The 25123-nt window shown below is 40.7% G+C and overlaps 1 protein-coding gene across 1 annotated transcript in view; it reads left to right on the top strand.

Annotated features, from left to right (window-relative positions):
- The first annotated feature begins 4812 nt into the window (after window positions 1-4812).
- Window positions 4813-25123, top strand: part of TBC1D9 (TBC1 domain family member 9) — an 84857-nt gene continuing 64546 nt past the window's right edge. The window contains exon 1 of the mRNA XM_060778913.2: window positions 4813-5262. Coding sequence (XP_060634896.2) covers window positions 5136-5262 — 127 coding nt within the window. The 5' untranslated portion in view covers window positions 4813-5135. The remainder of the gene's footprint in view (window positions 5263-25123) is intronic.

The following is a 25123-nucleotide window of genomic DNA, read 5'->3' as shown; positions in this document are numbered from 1 at the left end:
GGAAACTAGGCAAGTGAGGTTTATATATCTGTGGAAAGTCCAGGGTGGGAGAAAGAGCTCTAGTCTGCTGGAGGCAAGTGTGAATGTTCAATTGGCCACCCTGATTAGCATTGAAAAGCCTTGAATCTTCAAAGACTAGCTAATTGCTGCTTGGTGTAATCCTTTGTTGGGATGTGTTAGCTTACCCAGATTGATTGTTGTCTGGAATTCATCTGCTTTTTGAGCAGCGCCAAAGAAGAGCACCTGATGAACCAACCTGGACACAGCATATTATTTGAGAACACCGAAATGCTGGACCACGCTAACAACTACCATGTCAGACTACACAGAAAAGCCATTGAAATCCACAAGCATGTGGACAATATCAACAGATTGGAGAAAACCATGGAAATGAACAAAACCTGGCTACCAGTATTAAAAAAACTTCAAAATCAGGACAGTAAATAAAGAAGAATGATCAGAAAACTGGGGAATTACAGAGAAGAAACAATCAGGGCCAGCTAACATCTCCCAACAAAGGATGCCTCCAGGCAGCTTCAATGCATTGAATCTGCATTCAATGCCTATCAAGGTGGCCAGTTGCAACATTCACACCTGCCTCAAACAGACAAGAGTTTCTCAAGTCGCTCCTGACACACACACAAAAAAAAACATACTATGGGACCTGTAGTTTTACAAGATCTCTAGACTCCTCTTCCAAAGTGTGCTGGTGCAGTAAAGACTGCAATAACTTCACGGTGTAGATGACCATCCAGTGAAGGAGGGAGAACCAAGTCCCTGCAAAGGGGGCGGGGCCTCCGGCGTGGCTCAAGGTCCGGAGGAGCGCGTGATTGGCTGTCGCGACGGCAGGAAAGGCCTATCGCGCAGGTTGCCAGCAGGGCGCGCGCTTAGCCAGCCCCGCCTCCTCGCTCCCTCGGCACCTGCGAAGCTTTACCTTCTTGAAGCCAGGCAAAGAATTGTGCGCATGCGCGTGGCTCTTCACGGGGAGGTGGGAGGAAGCAACTGCGAGATTGATACACTACACTCCCATGGTGATTCATAATTTATTTTTGTTGGAAATTTATTAAACATAGGCCTTATACCCCATAGTAAACCAATAAGCTCTGTATTGACTTGTTCTGAGACCAGAGTGAAGAGGGACAGCCAGGAAGACATAGTTCCATCATGTCTCCTGCAACATCAGTTGGGAACCCCTCAATATATACAATATAATAATATATAAACATAATAACATTGTAATATAATGTTTTATATATAATATTGTAATATAATCTATAATAGATAGATAGTTCTGTGAGGAGCGACTTCAGAAACTGCAAGTTGCGTCTGGTGTGAGAGAATTGGCTGTCTGCAAAGATGTTGCCCAGGGGATGCCTGGATGTTTTGATGTTTTATCATCTTTGTGGGAGACTACTCTCATGTCCCTGCATGAGCAGCTGGAGCTGATAGAGGGAGCTCATCCACATTCTCCCCGGATTCAAACCTGCGACTTGTCGGTCTTCAGTCCTGCCAGCACTGCGCCATTGATATAGCTCAATGTATTATATAATACTAATAGCATAATATACTAGTAGTGTGCTATATAGATTGTGGTATAATAATAATATATAATAATTCTATATTATATGAGCAATAATATTGAAGTATAGTAGTGTAGTAGTGTTATTGTTCATTCGTTCAGTCGTTTCCGACTCTTCGTGACCTCATGGACCAGCCCACGGCAGAGCTCCCTGTTGGCCGTCACCACCCCCAGCTCCTTCAGAGTCAAGCCAGTCATTCAAGGAGTCACATGCAACTCCTGGAACGATTCCATCAGCGCTGCCTTCGGAAAATCCTGCAAATCTCTTGGGAAGACAGGCGGACAAACGTCAGCGTGCTGGAAAAAGCAAAGACCACCAGCACTGAAGCAAGGATCCTCCGCCATCAATTCCGCTGGACTGGCCATGTTGTCTGGATGCCCGACCACCGTCTCCCAAAGCAGTTGCTCTACTCCAAACTCAAGAACAGAAAACGGAATGTTGGTGGACAGGAAAAGAGATTTAAAGACGGGCTCAAAGTCAAGCTTAAAACTGTGGCATAGACACTGAGAACTGGTATGCCCTGGCCCTTGAGCGCTCCAGCTGGATGTCAGCTGTGACCAGCAGTGCTGCAGAATTTGAAGAGACATGAATGGAAGGTGAAAGATAGAAACATGCCAACAGAAAGGCGCGTCAAGCCAACCCCGACCGAGACCACCTTCCACCTGGAAACCAATGCCCTCACTGCGGGAGAAGATGCAGATCAAGAATAGGGCTCCACAGTCACCTACGGATCCACCAGAAAACTGATCCTAGAAGACTATGCTACTCGGCCAACGAAGGATCGCCTAAGTAAGTACCATCCATCCATCTTGCCCTTGATCGGCCCCTCTTCCTTTTTCCTTCCATTTTCCCCAGCATCATTATCTTCTCTATGCTTTCCTGTCTTCTTTCCTGATGTGGCCAAAGTACGTCATCTTTGCCTCTAATATCCTTCCCTCCAATGAGCTGTCGGGCTTTATTTTCTGAAGTATGGACTGGTTGGATCTTCTCACGGTCCAAGGCACTCTCAGAATTTTCCTCCAGCTCCGCAGTTCAAAAGCATCTATCTTCCTTCACTCAGCCTTCCCTATGGTCCAGCTCTCTCATTCATAGGTTACTATGGGGAATACCGTTGCTTTAACTATGAGGATCTTCATTGCCAGTGTGACGTCTCTACTCTTCACTAATTTATCGAGATTGGACATTGCTCTCCTCCCAAGAAATAAACGACTTCTGATTTCCTGGCTGCAGTCTGTGTCTGCAGTAATCTTTGCACCTAGAAAAACAAAGTCTGTCACTGCCTCCACGTTTTCTCTCTCTATTTCCCAGTTAATAATCAGTCCGGTTGTCAGAATCTTGGTTTTTTTTATGTTTAGCTGCAACCCAGCGTTTGCGCTTTCTTCTTTCACCTTGGTTAGAAGGCTCCTCAGCTCCTCCTCACTTTTGGCCATCAAAGTGGTATCATCTGCATAACTAAGATTGTTAATGTTTCTTCCAGCAATTTTTACCCCAGCCTTGCATTCGTCAAGCCCCGCACATCGCACATCACAATTTAGTTGAATAGATTGGGTGAGAGTATACAACCCTGTCGTACGCCTTTCCCAATCTTGAACCAGTCTGTTGTTCCATGGTCAGTTCTTACTGTTGCTACTTGGTCATTATATAGATTCCTCAGGAGACAGACAAGGTGACTTGGGATCCCCATACCACCAAGAACTTGGCACAATAGTAGTATAGTACAATATAACAATATCAATATTGTGCTATGCTAATAATATACTATACATATAATAATATTGTTATTATAATAATGTAATACAATATAATAACACAATAAGATAGATAATATTGTAATATAATAATACTGATATATTAAATATACTGCTGATAATATATAATAATATATAATAATATATATTATATATAATATGACTAATAATATTGCAGTATAGTAGTATAGCACAATATAAAAATATATAATAATAATAATGTGCTATGCTAATAGTACAATATATTATATCTACATATAATATGACTAATAATATTATAATGTAATACATTATAAAATTATTAGTATTATATGTATACATCTGTTATATCATTAGCATAGCACAATATTACTATTATATGTTTTTATATTGTACTATACTGCTATATTGCAATATTATTAGTCATATTATAATGTAATACATTATAATAGTACAATATAATATATAATATTGTAATATAATAATATAATACTAAATATAATACTGCAGATAATATATAAGAATATATAATAAAATAATAATTATATATATTATATAATACGACATAATATTGCAGTATAGTACAATATAATAATATAGAATACTAATATTGTGTTATTCGAATGTATAATATATATACACATATTCATATAATATAATACAATATAATATTGTAATATAACAATACTAATCTATTAAATACAATACTGTGGATAATAATATAATAATATATAATGATAATACTGTTTCATTATTGTATATTAGTAAAAATTTGATATTTAATTGTTTAGTATAATAATATTGTAATATAACAATACTAATCTATTAAATACAACACTGTGGATAATATAATAATATATAATGATAATACTGTTTCATTATTGTATATTAGTAAAAATGTGATATTTAATTGTTTAGTATAACAATACTAGTAATATAATATATAATATTGTAATACAATACTGTGGATAATAATATAATAATATATAATGATAATAGTGTTTCATTATTGTATATTAGTAAAAATTGATATTTTAATTGTTTAGTACAATATTAGTAATATAATATATAATATTGTAATATAATAATACTAATATATTAAATATAATACTGTGGATAATATAATTGTCATGTCAGGAGCGACTTGAGAAACTGCAAGCCACTTCTATACATAATAATATATAATGATACTGTTTTATTTTTGTATATTAGTAAAAATTGATATTTTAATTGTTTTTTAAAATATTTTTTAATTTCAATTAACAATTTTTTAAATTGCGAGCCACTTTGAGTCTCCGTATGGAGAGATGAGGCGGGATATCAATAAATAAGTAAATAAATAATATTAATATTGAAATAGAGGAATTAAAAGCCTATGAAGATGTCTTGGACTCCTGCTATAGTGTGGTTCTGCCATTCAGGGAGGAGATGAGAGTTGGGCGGCGGCAGCAGCAGCAGCGAAGGAGAAGAGCTCTTCTGCGCATGCTCGCCTGGGGGCGCTGTTGCCTCCTCCTTGGTCTGAGTGAGGCCAGCCTTCCAGGAGGTCTTGCTTGTGCAGGTTGCTCCTCCTCGGTCCTGTGCGGCGCGAGGCCGGGCGGAGCCTGTCTCTGCCTTCCAGCGGAGCCTGCTGCTTGCTTCTCTCCCTCTGAGGTCACCTCTCTTTGCTTCTCCATCGGGAAGGCGCTGGGGAAGCCAGGCATGCTGGTGCTGCTCCTCCTCCTCCCTTTCCCCCCGATGCTGCTGGCTTCAGCCGCTCCCCGCGGTCTTGGTGCGGTTTAAGAGCCCCCAGAGGAGCCTCCACCGCCGCCGCCGCCGCCTTTGTCTCGAGATGTGGGTGAACCCGGAGGAGGTGCTGCTGGCCAACGCGCTGTGGATCACGGAGCGAGCCAACCCTTACTTCATCCTGCAGAGGAGGAAGGGCCACGGGGGCGAGGGAGGCAGCGGAGGCATCACGGGTAAGGACTACTCAGGGGGGAGCTTGCTCTGTCGCTTGGGGGTCCATCAATGCAGGTTGGCCCCTACTAGGGGGTCAAGGGGGGGGTGGCAGTTTGGGAAGAGGTAGCTAAAGGGTACCATCACACCTCCCTTGATTGCAAAGCATAGAGCCCAGTAGCACCCAAAGCAGGGCACTCATTCTACAGTGTAGACCAGGCATGGGCCAACTTGGGCCCTCCAGGCGCTTTGGTCTTCAACTCCCACCATTCCTAACAGCCTCAGGCCCCTTCCTTTTCCCCCTCAGCTGCTTAAGCGGCTGAGGGGGAAAAGGAAGGGGCCTGAGGCTGTTAGGAATGGTGGGAGTTGAAGTCCAAAGCGCCTGGAGGGCCCAAGTTGGCCCATGCCTGCTGTAGACGCACCCTGTGACACCACCAATGCTACTCTTATCTGAGATGCAAATATACCTGTTGCAGAAGCATCCCTTGCACCAAACCCTGTTCCTAGGAGCTCTTCCACACAGCCCTATATCCCAGAATATCAAGGCAGAAAATCCCACAACATCTGCTTTGAACTGGGCTATCTGTGTCCACACTCAGATAATATGGGATTTTCTGCCTTGATATTCTGGGTTATATGGCTGTGTGGAAGGGCCCTCTGGCTTGGTGCAAGCGTTGGATCCCAACTAGGTCTCCCTATCAGTCGTACTCCTTGATTTCCCACACTCCCACTGATTTAACGGACAGCAAAGGTTGTGTTTAACTCCTTGCATCTGATCGCTTGAGCGGTACAACAAAATGCATCGTTGATAACTTGCTTGGTAATGTCTCATCACTGTCCTGTCACCATCCTATCATGTCTGGTATATTGGCCATATTGCTTCTGAGCTTGGAAGGTTATTCTGACCAATACACATTTTGTTAGACACCGAGAACTGGGAAGCCCTGGCCCTTGAGCACCCCAGCTGGAGGTCAGCTGTGACACCGAAATACAACACCGAATCGACACTGAAATATAACACCGCCTGAGCTCTGCGAGTGCCGCATTTTTCCGAATGAAGCAGAGAGTGTTCGAGAACCGGGACATCCGTAGGAATACTAAGGTGCTTGTTTATAAAGCTATTGTCCTCATAATCCTGCTATACGCTTGTGAAACGTGGACTGTCTACAGACGTCACATGCAACTCCTGGAACAATTCCATCAGCGCTGCCTCCGGAAAATCCTGCAAATCTCCTGGGAAGACAAGCGGACAAACATCAGTGTGCTGGAAGAAGCAAAGACCACCAGCATTGAAGCGATGGTCCTCCAACATCAGCTCTGCTGGACCAACCACATTGTCCGGATGCCCAACCACTGTCTCCCAAAGCAGTTGCTGTACTCCGAACTCAAGAATGGAAAACGGAATGTTGGTGGACAGGAAAAGAGATTTAAGGATGGGCTCAAAGCCAACCTTAAAAACTCTGGTATAGACACTGAGAACTGGGAAACCCTGGCCCTTGAGCGCTCCAGCTGGAGGTCAGCTGTGAACAGCAGTGCTGCAGAATTTGAAGAGGCACGAATGGAGGGTGAAAGAGAGAAATATGCCAAGAGGAAGGCGCGTCAAGCCAACCCTGACTGAGACCGACTTCCACCTGGAAACCAATGCCCTCACTGTGGGAGAAGATGCAGATCAAGAATAGGGCTCCACAGCCACCTACAGACTCACAAGAATTCTGATCATGGAAGACTATCCTACTCGGCCAACGAGGGATCGCCTAAGGTCAGCTGTGACCAGCAGTGCTGTAGAATCTGAAGAGCCACGAATGGAGGGCGAAAGAGAGAGAGACGTGCCAAGAGGAAGGCGCAGCAAGCCAACCCTGACCGGGACCGCCTTCCACCTGGAAACCGATGCCCTCACTATGGGAGAAGATGCAGGTCAAGAATAGGGCTCCACAGTCACCTACGTACCCACCTCCAGGACACCGCACTTGGAGGACAATCTTACTCGGACATCGAGGGATTGCCTAAGTAAGTGTTAGCCTGTTTCTGGGTATAACTGAGGCCCCTTCCACACAGCTGAATAAAATTCCACAATATGTGCTGGGATATATATGGCAGTGTGGATTCAGATATTCCAGTTCAAAGCAGATATTTATGTTATTCTGCCTTGATTTTTCTGGGTTATATGTCTTGTGGTTCTGGGTTATATGTCTTGTGGCCCTGAGTTGCCAATTCCAAAAATGCACCAGTCTCTCTCCCCTCCTCCTATCAGCTCTAGCTTTTGAGATTTTGCCATTTACCAGTCGTCCACTGAAAATCATGATCACCATAATCTCAGGACCCTTCCACACCTGAATAAAATCCCACAATATCTGCTTTGAACTGGAATATATGGCAGTGTGATAACCCAGGACCCCTCCATGCAGCCCTATATCACAGAATATTAAGGCAGAAAATCCCATAACATCTGCTTTGAACTGGGTTATCTATGTCCACACTCAGATAATGTGGGATTTTCTGCCTTGATATTCTGGGTTAAATGGCTGCGTGGAAGGACCCTTGGTGGCTTGAGTTTTAGCCCTGTCCCTGGGGCTATTTGAGGTGCAAAAGACTCAAAATATTGTATTGGATAGACCACATCAGCTGTAGTGTCCTAGGGCCCTTCCACACAACCATATAACCCAGAATATAAAGGCTGAAAATCCCACAATATCTGCTTTGAACTGGGTTATCCTGAATGCACTCTCAGATAATTTGGGATTTCCTGCCTTGATATTCTGAGATACAGGGCTGCGTGGAAAGGCCCTATGTCCACAATGCCACATATTTCAGTTCAAAGTGGATGATGTGGGATTTTATTCAGCTGTGTCAAAAGGGGCTAAGAAAAAAATGTTTTTGTTGGCTATTCTTTGCTTTATATTTCTCCTCATCTTCTGCTGTAGATTAAGGGCCCTTCCCCACAGCCATATAACCCAGAATATGAAGGCAGAAAATGCCACAATATCTGATTTGGCCTGGGTTATCTGAGTCCACATTGCCATATTTTCCAGTTCAAACCAGGTAATGTGAGGTTTTATTCAGCTGTGTGGAAGAGCCTTAAGAGGCATCTGGAGGATTGAAATTCTTTGAAAATTCAGGAAAGATATTGAGATTTTTAATAGTATTATTGATTACACAGAGAAGCCATGTAGGCTGCATTGTCATTATTAATTGCTATTATTAATATTGGAATGAAACCCCATTGACTCATTGAGATGTATTCCCATGCAATGTATCACGGCTGATTTAGGTTCTTGGAGTACAGTACAGTATTCTCTTTGTAATTTATCTTCTGCGAAGGTTGGTTGTTGATCACCTTACTGTAAACATGCTGTCCCTGGAAGGAAATAGAGTAACCTGCCTGAGGTCACAGCTGTGTCCCTAGAGTTCGGGAATGGCAGGTCTTGCAAGTACATTCGTTAACTGGAACAATTGCTTCTGTCTCCTGTCAAAACAAAACCAGTTGGAGACCATCTGGCTCTTCAAAGCTAGAAAGGGCATTTCATCTTCTGTGTTGCTATAGCAGTTTAATATCTGGGTTGCTGTGAGTTTTCCGAGCTGTCTGGTCATGTTCCAGAAGCATTCTCTCCTGACATTTCGCCCACATCTATGGCAGGCCTCCTCAGAGGTTGTAAGGTCTGTTGAAAAGTAGGCAAGTGGGGCTTATATATCTATGGGATGTCGAGGGTGGGAGAAAGAACTCTTGTCTGCTTGAGACAAGTGTGAATGTTGCAATTGTCCACCTTGATTAGCATTAAATAGCCTTGTAACTTCAAAGCCTGGCTGATTGCTGTCTGGGGGAATCCTTTGTTGGGAGGTGTTAGCTGACCCTGATTGATGCTCATCTGGCATTCCCCCTTTTTAGTGTTGCTCATTATTTACTGTTATGAAAGGCACAGCAGACTAATTCAACCAGAGAAGTCAGCCACAGCAAATCACCTGATGAACAAACCCCGACATGAAAATGAACAAAATCTGGCTACTAGTATTAAAAAACTGTAAAATCAAGACAGTAAATAAAGAACAACATTCAGAAAACAGGGGACTTAGATGTGGGCAAAACATTAAGAGAGAATGCTTCTGGAACATGGCCAAACAGTTCAGAAAACTTGTAGCAACCCAATGATTCAAGCCAAGAAAGACTTCGACAACACAGTTTTATATCTAGTTTGAATAAAAAAGATGGGGAACACTGAGACTTAAATAGAGCCAACTAGGGTATACCCACTGATTTATTTTAATTGTTATTTATTTACTGATAGAATTCACTTTTCTTCCAAGATGGTTGACCCACGATTTAATTGTTGATTCTGTGGGTATGTTTTATTTGCAGCTTGCAATTGAATTTTTGTCTTTAGTTACTGTTAGACATGTCATCTTTTTGCTGCTTGCCCTGAACAGTCACATGGTGAAGAATTGTTTAGGCAAGAAAATGGAGTTTAGATCCTTCGGCCTTTGTACTATATTGACCTACATGATATAATTCAGGGTTGCCTTCAGAATGGTAGGAGTGAAAGTCTGGCAGTGATTTTATGAAATGCAATGCCTTATTTACGCTTAAAGGGTGTGAGTGAGCCTCAAAGAATGGTAATACTATTAAAGTGTTATTAATTTAGGTTTGTTTGGAAGTTTCTGAGATGTATCTGTTTTCTGGTGATCTCCCTATCTTGGAATATTTGGAGTGAAACAGTTCTGGAAAGTTGTTGCAAGGATGTGTTTCGTTATCCATCACGGTTGTACTTCCTTTACAAAAATTCACACGTTTATCTTCAACTCTATTCTTTGGTCACACTGAATTGTCAGTTGTGCTGTCATTCCCATGGGTTATTCCCAGACTGGAAAGCACAGAGATGAATCAGAAATGCCTCTACAACTTCTGCTTCCCCTTTCCTTTGTGATCTGCCAGATTGATAAATTATGTGCAAAGTTGGATGATAGGAGTGAAATTAGCACAGGTTTCTGAAAAGCTGTAGAAATAAGAGTGGAATATTAGAAAATAGGTCACTTTTGAGTGGAAAGGCTATTTGAAGGTTATTGTATCACAAATACATAGCAGCTAATAGCAATACCTCTTAGTCTTGTTGCCTGGAAAATTCACAGCTGAACAATGACCCAAGTGTAGGCTTCCTATGTGAAAGACTGGTGCTACAAGCCACCAAGAGCTGCTGACTCGGTAAAATATGTATGGGATTTTCATGGATTTGCTCAAACTAATACATCATCCCATTCCCTAACTTTAGTTTCTAGTCATAGTTAAATCAGAGGAAAGTTGGCAAGGCAACAGTTTTTTTTCATTGATTCAGTGGGATCTACTGTAGTAGAGCCTAGCAATTGGTTCTAGGCCAGCATGTCTAGTATGTATTTTAATGAAAAGGATTTTCTTGCAGTAATGCAGCTACTTGTGAAGAAATGAAGACATTTATTTCAGTGGGAGGTACCATAAAATAGTAGAATACATGTTTTGCATATAAAAGGTGGCAAAAGCCAGTCTCTGGCATTTATATTTGGATTTTAAGGCAGAGGAAGGTTGAGAAACGCTGTATTAGTAGCTCTATCTAGAATATATTCATTTAATCAATTATTGAATGCTGAGAAAATGCCTGTGCGTGGCCACGTTGTCCGAATGTTCTATCACCATCTCCCAAAGCAGTTACACTACTCCGAACACAAGAAACGAAAACAGAATGTTGGAGGACAGGAAAAGAGATTTAAAGATGGGCTCAAAGCCAAGCTTAAAAACTCTGGCATAGACACTGAGAACTGGGAAGCCCTGGCCCTTGAACGCTCTAACTAGAGGTCAGCTGTGACCAGCAGTGCTGTAGAATTTGAAGAGGCAGGAATGGAGGGCGAAAGAGAGAAATGTGCCAAGAGGAAGGCGTGTCAAGGCAACCCTGTCTGGGACCGCCTTCCACCTGGAAACCAATGTCCTCACTGTGGGAGAACATGCAGATCAAGAATAGGGCTCCACAGTCACCCATGTACCCACCATCAGGATGCTACACAATGAGGGATCGCCTAAGTAGAAGTAAAAGTAAGCTCAGAAAACATTTACGCAAATCACATTCATTCAATGGTTCTAGTTGGGATTACCAATAGGACTAAAGTCATTACATCCCAAATGACATGTAGATTCAGGTGCTTCTCTAATATCGTTCATAGAAGTGCTAGTCAAATATAGGTTGTATTAATCCAGGTACAGTAGTGTTATTACAAAGAATATGCTTTATTTAGAACCTCACAAAACAATACTTAGGCAATAAACTGGAAAGAGGGAAAAGGTACTGAGAAGGTGATGTGAATCTAGGCTGGCACCAGCGCTCTTCCTAACCTTAGGTTGACAGTATGTCACAACATCTATATATGAATGCATTGGATCAAATATATTTAGTTTTAACTTTTGACATTTTTAACCTATTTGGGGAAATGAAAGCTTGGCATGTATTGAAAACAGACATCACAAGAAACAGAAACAATTCCATTCTAGTTTCTCTGAGGACCTGCCCTCTCAGTAAATTGCATGTTTTGCCTTAGGGCAGATGATGCCTCCCAGAGTTGCAGGCAATCTTTTAGAATTGAGAACCCAGAATATCAGGGCAGGAAAGCCCATAATATATGCTTTGAACTGGGTTGTACGAGAACACACTACCATATATTCCACTTCAAAGCACATATTGTGGGATTTCCTGCCTTGATATTTTGGGTTATATAGTTATGTGGAAGAGCCTCATGTTCCAGTAAATTTTCTCCTGACGTTTCGTCTGCATCGGAGGTTGACATCTTCATGCCAGCCACAGATGCAGGTGAAACGTCAGGAGACAATGCTGCTGAAACAACCCGAAAAACTTACAACAACACAGGCCCCTTCCACACAGCTGAATAAAATCCCACATTATCTGCTTAGAACTGAAATATATGGTAGTATGGACACAGATAACCTTACTCAAAGCAGACATTGAGGGATTTTCCGCCTTGATACTCTGGGTTAAATGGCTATGTGGAAGGTCCCCAGTGATTCTGGCCTTGAAAGCCTTCGACAAGATATTGTTTTTGCTCAAGAACATGTGTTCATGTGTCTTATTGCAACCCCGTGGATCTCATAGGAGGTTTCTTAGGCAAGGAATACACTGAGGTTGTATTCCTTGCCAGTAGCTTCCTCTGGAATATTGCCTAAATCACCTGATTTTTACCTGCAGTCTCTCATTCAAGTACTAACTAGGGCTGACCCTGTTTAGATTCCAAGATCAGGCAGAATATGGTGCCTTTAGGGTGGTTGTTAATGTTGTAGGCTCCACAGCCCCTACTAGTGCGTGACCTACCATAGCTGCTACTACATATGTTTACAAAACAGTTCATTTATAGATATGAATCTTGTAAATACACACAGCTTCTCTTGTTTGCCTCATGGGACTAAATGAACGCCTCCAGTGCAAACACATATTTTATGCAGCATCTCACTAACTGTACTTGAAAGCAGTTGCAGAATCATAAAGACTCCGGTTCAGGACTCAGGTTGGAAATGTCATGCTTCTGGGACTGTAGCTTCTTGAATTCCCAGCCAATTGGCCGGCAGGTTCGTGACAACTTAGTCCAAAAAAAAAGCAACCTTTCCAAGCTCCACTTACAGAATTTATGCACAATATGGATAGACATTTCAGAGATGGAAAATCTAATAATAACAACAGCAGCAACAACAACAACAACAACAACAACTTTATTTGTTTTCCGTCCTATCTCCCTGAAGGGACTCAGGGCGGATTGCAGCATAACAATGGCAAACATTTGATGCCTACATAAAACACATGATACTAACATAAAATCCCAGAAAACCCCCACATATAAAAGTAACATTAAAGCCTAACATCAAATTAAGACATCACTAAATTAAACCTGACATCAATCAATTAAACTACACGTAATCAGACAAAATTCTATAATAACATAAATCTAAACAAAATCCCTACATTAGTGTTAAAATGTATTTATTTCAATAAAATAAAAATAAATAAATAAATAAAGTGTTAAAATTAAATTCATTTTGACAGTTTACTATTGAATTGGTTAAATACCAATTCCATGTTATTTGAGAACAAAAATAAAAAAAATAGGTGTTTGAGACACTGACACTTTCTTAAAAGCAAACCGTACTATCAACTGTTAGGATAGAGAAGGTGCTACTCTCCCATAAGTTGTTAAATTCCAAATCCCGTCATCCTTGAACACTGGTTATTTCAGCCCATGCTGATGGGAGTTTGGCAGGCCATATATTGACCAGTGCTAATTTTTAAGATATTGGAAATGTCACCATTACGAATTTAAGATAATTGTCCACATAGCCTAGTACTATATAACTCAACTTTGTCCAATTAGACCTAGATATGTTAGATGCAGATTCCCACCTTTCCAGTTGCATCAGGAAAACAGTAGGTTGCTGTGAGTCTTCTGGGCTGTATGGCCATGTTCCAGAAGCATTCTCTCCTGATATTTTGTCCACATCTATGGCAGGCATCCTCAGAGGTTGTGAGGTTTGATGGAAACTGGGCAGGTAAGATTTATATATCTGTGGAATGACCAGAGTGTGAGAAAGAACTCTTGTCTGTTCGAGGCAAGTGTGAATGTTGCAACCTTCCTAATGCCATGACCCCTCTTGTTGTAGTAATCCCCAACCATAACATTTTTTTCATTGCTACTTCACACCTGCAATTTTGCTACTGTTACGAATTGTAATGTAAATATCTGTTATGCAGGATATATTTTCATTCACTGGACCAAATTTGGCACAAATACCCAATACACCCAAATTTGAATACTGGTGGGGTTGCGGGGATTGATTTTGTCTTTTGGGAGTTGTTGTTACTGGGATTTGTAGTTAACGTACAATCAAGGAGCATTCTGAATTCCACCAACGATGGAATTGAACCAAACTTGCTACATAGAACTCCCATGACCAACAGAAAACACTGGAAGGGTTTGGTGGGCATTGACCTTGAGTTTTGGAGTTATAGTTCACCTATATCCAGAGAGCACTGTGGACACAAACAGTGATGGATCTGGACCAAACTTGACACACAGACCCAACATAGCCAACTGTGAATACTGCTGGGATTTGGGGAGATTGACCCATGATTTTGGGAGCTGTAGTTCACATCCTTATGCATTTTCTAATGGGAGCATGAATTAAAAATAAAATAAAAGGAAAGACCGACTTTTGTCTAATAAATAGCATTACAAATTACCTAAGCTGCTTCTGCTGCTCCTCCTCCTCCTGATGCTGCTGGGTCACTCTCAGTCCCACATCACACTGCTGGGTCACACTCAGTCCCACCAATCCCTTGAAGGGATTCGCTAGCGTGAGCCTCCCCCCAGCCTTGTGTGCTTTCTTGCCCGTGCATGCGCACCACACTGCCATGCGCCAAGCACGCCTGCTCTTCCCTCCCCACTTGGAGACTCAGAAATAGCTCTCCCCTTGGCTGAGAGGCCAGCCAGTCACAGCGAAGGAGGGCTTTTGGTGGGAGAATTTGCCATCTGTTTCCAAAAAGGAAGAGAAGGACAGACGGAAAGACCTTCAGCCTTCCCTGTCAAAGGGATACCTAAGACCACCAGAAATATATATTTTCTGATGGTCTTTGGCGACCCCTCTGAAACCCACTCACAACCCCCAGGTTGAGAAATGCTGTACTAATAGGAGTCAGCCCAGAAAATATAAAATTTCCAGAAACGTTGGGAGCGGGGAATCATTTTCTGTCTTATTTTTGAAAAACCAAGTAAGTTGGGGGTGATATTAGTTCTCTCTGTAGATTGAAAGTCACTTTGTTTTTCGGGGAGATATGTACTATGTATAATTTTGTTTGGCATAAAATTACCATGTTCGCTATATTAAATGTACAGTTTATTCAGGCAATGATTACAAATTTTAGTAATTTTAATCATTTGCATTTTTATTACAAGTATATCTATCTACAGGATTCTGAGCAGTCAGGGATGTTTGAACCATAACAAACTGTTTTAGTTTCATCTGTTTATTGAGAGCAGACCAAAAACAAGAAAAGCAAAAGAAAACATCAACAGTAGTAAACTAGAGAAAATGATTTCATTTCCTCTAGTTTTCCACAGTGACAAAAAACACTCCTTTCTATAAAAAGAACCGAACAGAAAGAGGTCAGAAACGGGAATCACTGTGTCCTGAGGCATTACTTTACATAAAAGCCTTCCTATTATACATTGTTTTTAAATAATTATTTTAGTGCAGTAAATATATGAACACCTTCTTTGAAACATTTGTGCCAAAATTCCAAAAGAAAATACTTTCACATTCCCAGGAAAAAAAATAAAGATGTGGTTTTTCCCCTGAACATTTCAGGTATCTTTCCCTATTCAGGTCTTTATATGGGATGAGTGATGCCTGTCTTGACAAAAGTACATGTGAAAAAGATCTTGGAGTCTTGAGGCCCTTCCACATAGCCATATAACCCAGAAATTTAAGGCAGAAAATCCCACAATATCTGCTTTGAATTGTATTACCTGAGTCCACACTGCCATATAATTGTTTAAAGCAGATAATGTGGGATTTTATTCAGCTGTGTGGAAGGGGCCCTGGTGAACAACAAGTTGAAGATGAGCCAATAGTGTGATGCAGCAGCTAAAAAAGCCAAAGGGATTTTGGGCTGCATCAAAAGGAGTATAGTGTATAGATCAAGGGAAATAATGATGCTCATCTATTCTGCTTTTCTCAAACCTCACCTGGAATAATGTGTCCAGTTCTGGCACCACAAATTCAATAGAGATGTTGACAAGCTGGAAGGTGTTCAGAAGAGGGCAACTAAAATGACCAGGTCCTGTGAGGAGTGGCTTAAAGAACTGGGTATGTTTAGCCTGCAGAAGAGAAGGTTGAGAGGAGACATGATAGCCATGTTTAAATATTTGAAAAGGTGTCATATCGAAGTGGTCCCGGAGACTCTACTGCCCTGGAGACTAGAACTCGGAGCAATGGGTTCAAATTACAGGAAAGGAGATTCCACCTGAACATTAGGAAGAACCTCCTGACTGTAAGATCTGTTCAGCATTGGAACTCACTGCCTTGAAGTGTGGTGAAAGATTCTTCTTTGGAGGCTTTTAAACAGGAGCTTGGATGGTCATCTGTGGGGGATGTTTTTATTGTTCTTTTCCTGCATGACGGGTTTGGACTAGATGGTCCTTGTGGTCTCTTCCAACTAAGTTTTTGAACTTAGGGTAATGAGATTAATACAAAACAAAGACTATTTTCAGTTTTTTGGGTGTGTTCAAGAGGCAAATTGGCTTAATGGATGAGAAAATAGTCAACATAATGCCTCTCTCACATGGTTATTGAGAACAAAATTAGCCAAGTTTATAAAGCATGTATTTTTTAAAAATACAGAATAATAAACAGTATGCAACAGTAAACAGCATATTCATTTCCGTTGTAGAAGATTGCAGGTTGGAGAGACTGGGTTCCTGAAAGCCTCTAATGGCTCATCATTGACTCCTATCCAGTTACCTCGCTTATCTGTTGCCTGTTGTTCACCTTTTCCCTAGATATGTTTCCTTGTTTGTAGTGATATTATTATGGGAGCAAAGTCATTGTTTAACTCTGATCTATAGTGAGCAAGTGCTGTGTAATGATTTCCCAACAGTGACAGCTTCACATCTCAGTCTGGAGACAACGGGGAAAAGGTAAAGACATGCTGAAATCTGCTGATGGCCCTGGATACTTTGCTTGGAGAGTTAGCTTTGGTTCCAGTTTAGTGAAAAGTAAAGCAATCCTAACATTTTTTTAAAAAATTGTTCATGTTCAGTGCATTTTACAGTCGTCTTGTTTTTAATTGGCTTTCCATTTTTAGTTACAAACATTCACCAGCACAGCCAGTATCTTTAGCTAATGCAGGAGTAGAGAAAAAGATACATCAGTTTTTAATCTGGACTGCAAATCAGGAGTAGATCAAGAGAGGATTGTTCTGTCAATATTCTTGGAGACAGATATTTATTTTTGTTTTTATAACCCCTAATTGGCCTAAAGAGCCTTGGAAAAGTTTACAAACATAAGTAACTTGACAATATCTGCTTTAAGATGTGACAGACTGAGAACAAGAATGGGAAGGGAGAAGGAAAAAAACAAGTTTTGGTTAATGAAAAGAGATCAGCTATCTTTCTGGAATGGCCACCACCCGTTGAGTGTTGAGAAAAGTCTAACAATGGCCTTCAGAAGTATATATACATATGTATTCTCAAACAAGTTGTTCTGGTTTGATTTCAGTTCCCCATTTATGACATTTCTCATTGGTGACCACAATAGTGGTTTTCGCTGTAACTGTAATAAATATCACAAAATGCTCAGTTATCCATAGTGCAGCAGGTTTCCTCTCATTTGGTTCATTGTAGGGTATGTTTGACTCTCAATCCCATCATACTTACTAGTACAAGAAATAATTATGGGTTGTGTATTCCATGGAAGTTAATAGACAAAATTCAGGGAAAATGAGTTAGAAAATCCACTCAAACACAGCTTTCATATCTTGGTTGTTGTGTGCCTTGAAGTCATTACTGGCAAATGGTGACCCAAGGTGGATGTATTGTTTCTTAGAAGAATTTGTTCAGAAAGGATTTACTCTTGCTTTCCTCTGTGACTGAAAGAGTGTGACATAACCCAGTGGGTATCTATGGCTGAGCAAGAATTGGAATCCTCATGTCTCAATGTCTCAGTTCAACACTGAAATGGCAACATCACACTGGTTTGTCTTCATATCTTTCTACTACTAGCATTTCCTCCGTTTCATGGCCATCATGTTAATAAACCAAGTATCTGTCTTCATTTCCAAAGTTATTTTCTTTATAAATTTTCAAGTAGCTTTAATTTGTCCTTCTCCTTGTGTTGTCGAAGTCTTTCATGGCCAGAATTTCGGGGTTGCTATGAGTTTTCCAGGCTGCATGGCCATGTTCCAGAAGCATTCTCTCCTGACATTTCACCCACATCTATGGCAGGCATCCTCAGAGGTTGTGCGGTCTGTTGGAAACTAGGCAAGTGAGGTTTATATATCTCTGGAATGTCCAGGGTGAGAGAAAGAACTCTTGTCTGTTGGAGCAAGTCCTTGTTTGCTTGATTATGAATCTTTTGAAGTTTAGATTCCGCCCTGCTCTGTGTTCCTTTTGGACAACTTGTGTGCAAATGGGAAATAAAGGATCTGGAAACAAAGATAACTCTGTTTTTTCCAGCAAGGTCATAAGGCTAGTTATGTTTTTGTTTTTTTAAAAAATCTGAAAACAAATGCATGATGTCATTAACCACATGGGTTGTCTTGTGAAATGAAGGGAAATTTATGAGGAACAGACCAAACAGGAAGCAACTACTGCAACTTCTTTATTGGTTTTTGCTTGTAGCATTTTTCATAGCAACAGCCAAGATAATGACAAACCTTTAACCAGACAGGTGGCAGTGGCGTATACATCCTATCACTTCTAACCATTGCTATGTTGGCCAGGGCTGGTTGGACTTAGAGGCCAACAATAACATTTTTGAGACAGAGTTTTCCTATTCCAATATATGTTACAGGTAGCTTTCACTTCAAAGTCTGCTGCAATCGTAACTTCCATGATAAATCTTAGGCAAGCTGTTTGTTCTCTCTGTCTCAGTCTCTCCCCTTTGGTCACAAGAGAGATCATAATTCTGTCCTCTTTTACAGGGGTGTCATTAAAACATATGTGAAGTTTTTAGGGTAATGTTTTCCAGTGCTTGATGTCCAGATGTAACTGGACTTCAGATCTCATCACTTTCAGCTGTTTGCCATATGGGCAGCCATGGAAAAAAGGTAAAGGTTAAGGTTTCCCCTTAAGTCTAGTCATGTCCGACTCTGTGGGGTGGTGCTCATCTCCATTGTCTGTAGACTCCTCCAAGGTCATGTGGCCAGCATGACTGCTTGGAGCGCTGTTACTTTCCCACCAAGACGGTACCTATTGATCTACTCACATTTGCATGTTTTTGAACTACGTTGGCAGAAGCTGGGCCTACCAGTGGGAGCTCACCCTGCTCCCTGGATTTGAACTGCTGACCTTTTGGTCAACAGCTCAGCAGTTTAACCCACCATGGATAATCATTTCCAAAAATCTGGGATGAAACTATTGTATTGCTAAACTACATCAAGAGGGAGGAAGAGAAGGGAGGAAAGATGTGCCTTTCACATACACACATTTCCCCAGACTTCTCTCAGGGCACTCCACTGTTTTCCCACATTCATGGGGTTTTTCCACCCCTAAACCCCAACAATGTGGTGGGCCAACCATCCTTTCATATTTCTCTAACTTATGCGCCTTCCTCTCACCCTATCGAGAACTAGGAATAATGCTGCAGTTGTGAGAGCAAATGTTCTTAGTGATTTTAATGTGACTTTGTGATGAAAGTTCAAGTCCCTACTGAGCCATCAATCTGATTGACCATGGGCCTGTCACACTCTGCAATTATGAAGTTGGGAGGAAGAGAGCCACATCCCAACTTTGGAAACTAACTATAGATATGAAAATGAATAAACGGCTTGAAATGCTTAAGGATGTCAATAACCAAACATAATGAATTAGAAGAGTCCAGATATTGGAATTCATTTCTGTGTTACAACTCTCAGAATCCCTTACACCGCTTGAGAGCTGTGGTCCAAACCAGTGAAATTCCCATGCTCTGGTAGATTTCAAACTACCTTTCAAGCAATTGCACAATAGGTCCTGAAGAATAATTTCTAGGTCAGGGGTGAAGAGCTGGCAGCCTGTATGATGGATGCGGCCTTCAACATCATTCCCAAGAACTGTCCGTTCTTCTTGATCACAGAGGCCTATTTTCTCCACCCTTTTGCTGTATAACAACCTGCAAAAAGCAGATATTGTGGGTTATTCTACCTTGATATTCTGGGTCATATGGCTGTGCGGAAGGGCCCTCCATCGAATGGGTAGATGTATCCATTGTATGTGGAAAATGGTATGTAAAGTTGTGCTTTGGTAACACCCAGAACTGACATACGATCTCTGGAATATTAAGCATAAAGGAATATAGCTCTTGGGCTGTACATGACTCTGTATCTGTTGTCAAGTCCAGGAATGAGAATCATGCAGCTCTCCAAAATGTCTGTAGTGGCTAGGACTTCTGGAGAGTGCAGTCCAATAATTTCTGCAGGGTCACAGGATTTTCTTTGTAACTTCCAGTTTTATTAAAGAAACTGCCACTATTGTATTATCAAAAGCTTTCATGGCCAGCTACTGGTCAAAGGACATTTAATCAACTACCAAGCTTGCAAACTTTGTGGTTTGTTTGTTTGTTAAAAATGCAATACAACTGTTTGGTTTTCTCCTGACATGATAAATAAATTTAAAAATGGCTGGAATCACTGGATTGTTGTAAGTTTTTCGGGCTGTATGACCTTGTTCCAGAAGCATTCTCTCCTGATGTTTCGCCTGCATCTCTGGCAAGTATCCTCAGAGGTTGTGAGGTCATAACCTCTGAGGATGCCTGCCACAGATGCAGGCAACATGTCAGGGGAGAATGCTTCTGGAACATGGCCATACAGCCCGAAAACCCACTGCTACTATTCTTCCCCATGTGGGTATAAACATCTTACTTGGAGGTTTAGGAGCACATGTTGGTCTTCTAGCAGTCCCTTGGAGCATTTCTTGAGACTAAGGCTAGAATTTCATTTCCTTTGAAGACTGATTGCTTGCAGGATCATGTTTTGCATCATGTGCCCGATCTCTTATTTGTTGTGTTATTTTTATGGTTTATGTTTCTAACTTTTTAATTTTAATTTTAGTGTATTTTTTTAACTTTTGCATGCTTTCAGTTTCTAGCTATGTTTGCTATAAGCAGTGTTGAGTCCTAAACTGAGGGAAAAGGTGAAATACAATGAATGAAAATAAATGTAACAATTGTCTGTCTTCATGTAGGGAAATCACGTCTTCCTTTATTACTTGTTTTATGTTCTTAGCTAAACAATCCCCAAATAGTGTAACCTTTCCTCAAAAGACAGTTAGTTCAGGCTCCTGATCAAATGGACTGCCATATTTTTCCTTCTCTAAAATTGCTTCATCTTAACAACCCCAACGATGCATCTTTTAAATCTCACCAAAGTGGAGGCGGTATCCAGGTGCAAAGCACTAATCCAGATCAAGTATGTTCCAGAATGGAAATCTTCTGCCTGTTTTGCATCTTTCCTGTCAAGGTTCATTTGGTTTCATCCCAAGAGCCTGCTGAGCCAGTGATGTTGGTTATCTCTTTTAGTCCTGACCAGCCCTCCTCCAACTTCTGCTGATTCAATCCTTAGGGGAAAAGAAATCTTCTGCACTGGAATCTTAGATATTTTCAGCCGACAGCCAGGTTCTTCACAGCACAGGATATGCCTTCATATCCAGCTAACATTCCTTGTCACATTCCAGATATGTTGGACTCCTGTTCTCTTCATTCACAGTCAGAATGATAGGAATTGCAGTCCAGTATATCTGGAGGGTTGGGAATAGCTGCCCTAAGCCCTCAGTCAATGACGTGGCGCATGTTTCACTAAGGTAGTCTTGTCATTTTGTCTAATGTTATGAATGACATCAGAATTTATGTGTATATTCTTTGCTTTCTATTGTGCACTAAGATCAAATTGCAACCATAATAGCTAGAAAATTACTTTGTTAGGGTGAAAACCGATATTCTTTTATAGTGAAAACTGATATTAGTGAACCCAAACTAAGTGCATTGGTTGCTTGGATCTCACTCGTAGACTGCATGATATAAAGCACTCATTTGGGAGGAAATTTCAGGATTTTAAGTTTTATTATTATTATTATTATTATTATTATTATTATTATTAAACTTAATAGAGTGAGATCAAATTATTATTATTATTATTATTATTATTTGGGACTTCCAAATCCCTATGCTCTTGACCTCACAATTGGGTGTGTGTGTGTGTGGGGGGGGGACAAGTATGGATCATTGATGTTGCAGTCCCAGGTAACAGCGGGATTGACAAGAAGCAACTGGAAAAGCTTACACGATATGAGGATTAAAAGATAGAACTGCAAAGACTCTGCCACAAGCCAGTAAAGGTGCTCACAATGGTGGTTGGCACACTGGGTGCAGTGCCTGAAGACCTTGGCCTGCACTTAAAAACAATCAGTGCTGACAAAATTACCATCTGTCAGCTGCAAAAGGTCACCCTACTCGAATCTGCATGCATTATTCGCCGATACATCACACCGTCCTAGACACTTGAGAACTGTCCAACATCTTGTTTGTTGTGTACTAATCTTGTTATATATCTAATAACAACAACAACAATAATTTATTTGTACCCTGCCCTATCTCCCCGAAAACAGACAACGAGAAATCAAAGCAAAACAGTGGATAAAAGAATAACAAAATAAACTTATAAAATACATAATTGAACTTCAATAAACGTAATATAACCCATCACACACAATGTCCACAGGCTGAAGTAGATGCCCAGTATCTAGGCAAATATAGATAGACAGACAGACAGACAGAGGTGTACTAGTCTTCCTCCTCTCCATATGGTAAGGTGCATAAATGAGTTTTTAAAAGCTTTTTAAAGGAGAGGAGGGTGAGGGCCATTTTTATTTCTTTAGGGAGGGAGTTCCAAAGGAAGGGGGCCACCACAGAGAAGGCTCCCTCTCTCTTCCCCACCAACCTTGCTTGAGATGCGGGAGGGACCAAGAGGAGGGCCTCCCCTGTCGACTGCAATGCTCAAGCTGAATTGTATTTGGGGATGCGATTTGTCAAATAGTCTGGGCCCAAACCAATGCACTTCTCTCTTTGGTTGCGCAGAACAACCATTGTTAGCACCTCCATGATAAGACTTTTATGAGCAGACCAGTGTTGAATTGTTTTTATTTTGTTTTTTAAAAATAAATTCAATTTGTTTATATATAAATATATATTAAAATGTACTCTTAATATATCAAACATAGTGAGTTTATGCCAAGTCTCCCCCACTTGAGCCTTTATGGAAAGTTTAAATTTTACTCCAGCTTGCTCCCTGTCACGTTAGTTATCCAGAAAATTACTTTTGTATGAAAATTTGGTCAGGGAAAATAAATGTACACCAGGCCCAGGTTTTCCAGCCCAGCAAAGATTAGTTCTTAGTTCTGCCCACTTCTTTGCACCGGGGTTTAGTTAGAAGACCCCAAATGAATACCAAAAAACCATGGATGGTCAAAACCAATTATATGCAGTGGCATAGTAAAATGGTGCCTCTTATATAAAATGGGAAAATAAACGTTTGCGTTTTGGTGTGTAGGTGTTTTTTTTTTTAAAAAAAAAATCAAACTTCAAATGGTTGTATCCATAGATGCAAAATCCATTGATATGAAGGGCACTAGAGCTCAGAAAAATGACCACTTTAGCCTACAATGTACAGAAATCCAGACCAGCTTGGCATTTGGGAGTTATCATCCAAAAAGTAATTTTTCCAATCTCAAGAATGCGTTGGAAAACAAGAAGATGCAGAGAAGGCAAGCCTAATTGGCTAATATGTTCATATGTCACTTTCTACAGTTCTGGATTAATGAAGCTACATATATGCAGAAGATTTGCAGTATTACATATGTTAACATTAAGTCTGTGTTTTAGCTCATTCTCTGAATTTATCTGATTTACACTTATTAGTTGCTACACATTGATTCATTAACAGCCCTTGGGATTAATCTCATTGCAAATTATGTATAAAATGAGTAACAAGGAGTTTGAATGAGGTGTTCCCTTTACAATATACCAGATAGTTATGTTTTCTATTTGCATTGTGATGACGGCTCAGAAAAATTACTTTGGGGCCACTATCCCCCCCCCCCCCCCCCATTTTTTTGGCATGGTTACTGATTCTGAGATTCTGAGAGCAATAATTAAAAATGCCAACTTTTCAAGTCCTGATTGTGATAGGTGGGCACATTATGTATGAATATTTATTTATTTATTTATTTAAACATTTATATTCTGCCCTTCTCACTCCGCAGGGAACTCAGGGTGGAGTACAACATATATACGGCAAACATTCAATGCCAGGACATTAACTATAAATATGCACAAATATTAAAATCACTTAGATCAACTGAATAGTGTTGTGTCATGTTAAAAAAAATGGAGACCCTAGTGGCACAATGGGTTAAACCCTTGGGCCGGAAGGAGCGCTGACCAAAAGGTTAGCGGTTCGAATCCGGGAAGTGGGTTGAGCTCCCATCTGTCAGCTACAACTTCCCATGTGGGAACATGAGAGAAGCCTCCCACAGGATGGCAAAACAGTCAGAAGTCCCTTGGGCAACGTCCCTGCGGATGGCCAATTCTCTCACACCAGAAGTGACTTGCAGTTTCTCAAGTTGCTCCTGACATGAAAAAATATCAAAAAATGTTAAATAGCCTTTTATAACCCATTGTTGATGTTGATAATGACAATGATAATGACAATATTGTTGATGTTGTTATTTTAATAATGAATAGTTTATGTACCAAATAGTTTCTTTAAAAGAATTTCATACAACTTCTTTGCTGTTTGGGGTTAAATGTGCCAGGGATATTTCTTTGTCAATAGTATTCTACTTTCAATCTATATCTATATCTGTATATATAATAAAGAAGAGTGTTTGTTTGTATGGGAAGGACAGAGGAATTGTGGAGGGCGGAAGTGTATGTGCCAGCGTTCTGATTGGCTGCCACTGTGGTGCTATTTGCATATGGTCTCTGATTGGCCAGCTTCAATAGGAGCCCCTGGTGGAGAAGAGGGTTCATGGCAGAAACAGGGCATGACAGAAGGAAATTTGCATATGCTCTCTGATTGGCCAGCCTCAAATCCAACATTCCGAGATGAGAAAGAGAGGAAAGGA

The sequence above is a fragment of the Anolis sagrei genome, chromosome 5, assembly GCF_037176765.1.
Source record: "Anolis sagrei isolate rAnoSag1 chromosome 5, rAnoSag1.mat, whole genome shotgun sequence".
Taxonomy (NCBI): Eukaryota; Metazoa; Chordata; class Lepidosauria; order Squamata; family Dactyloidae; genus Anolis; species Anolis sagrei.
This window is presented reverse-complemented; position numbering and strand designations above follow the sequence as displayed.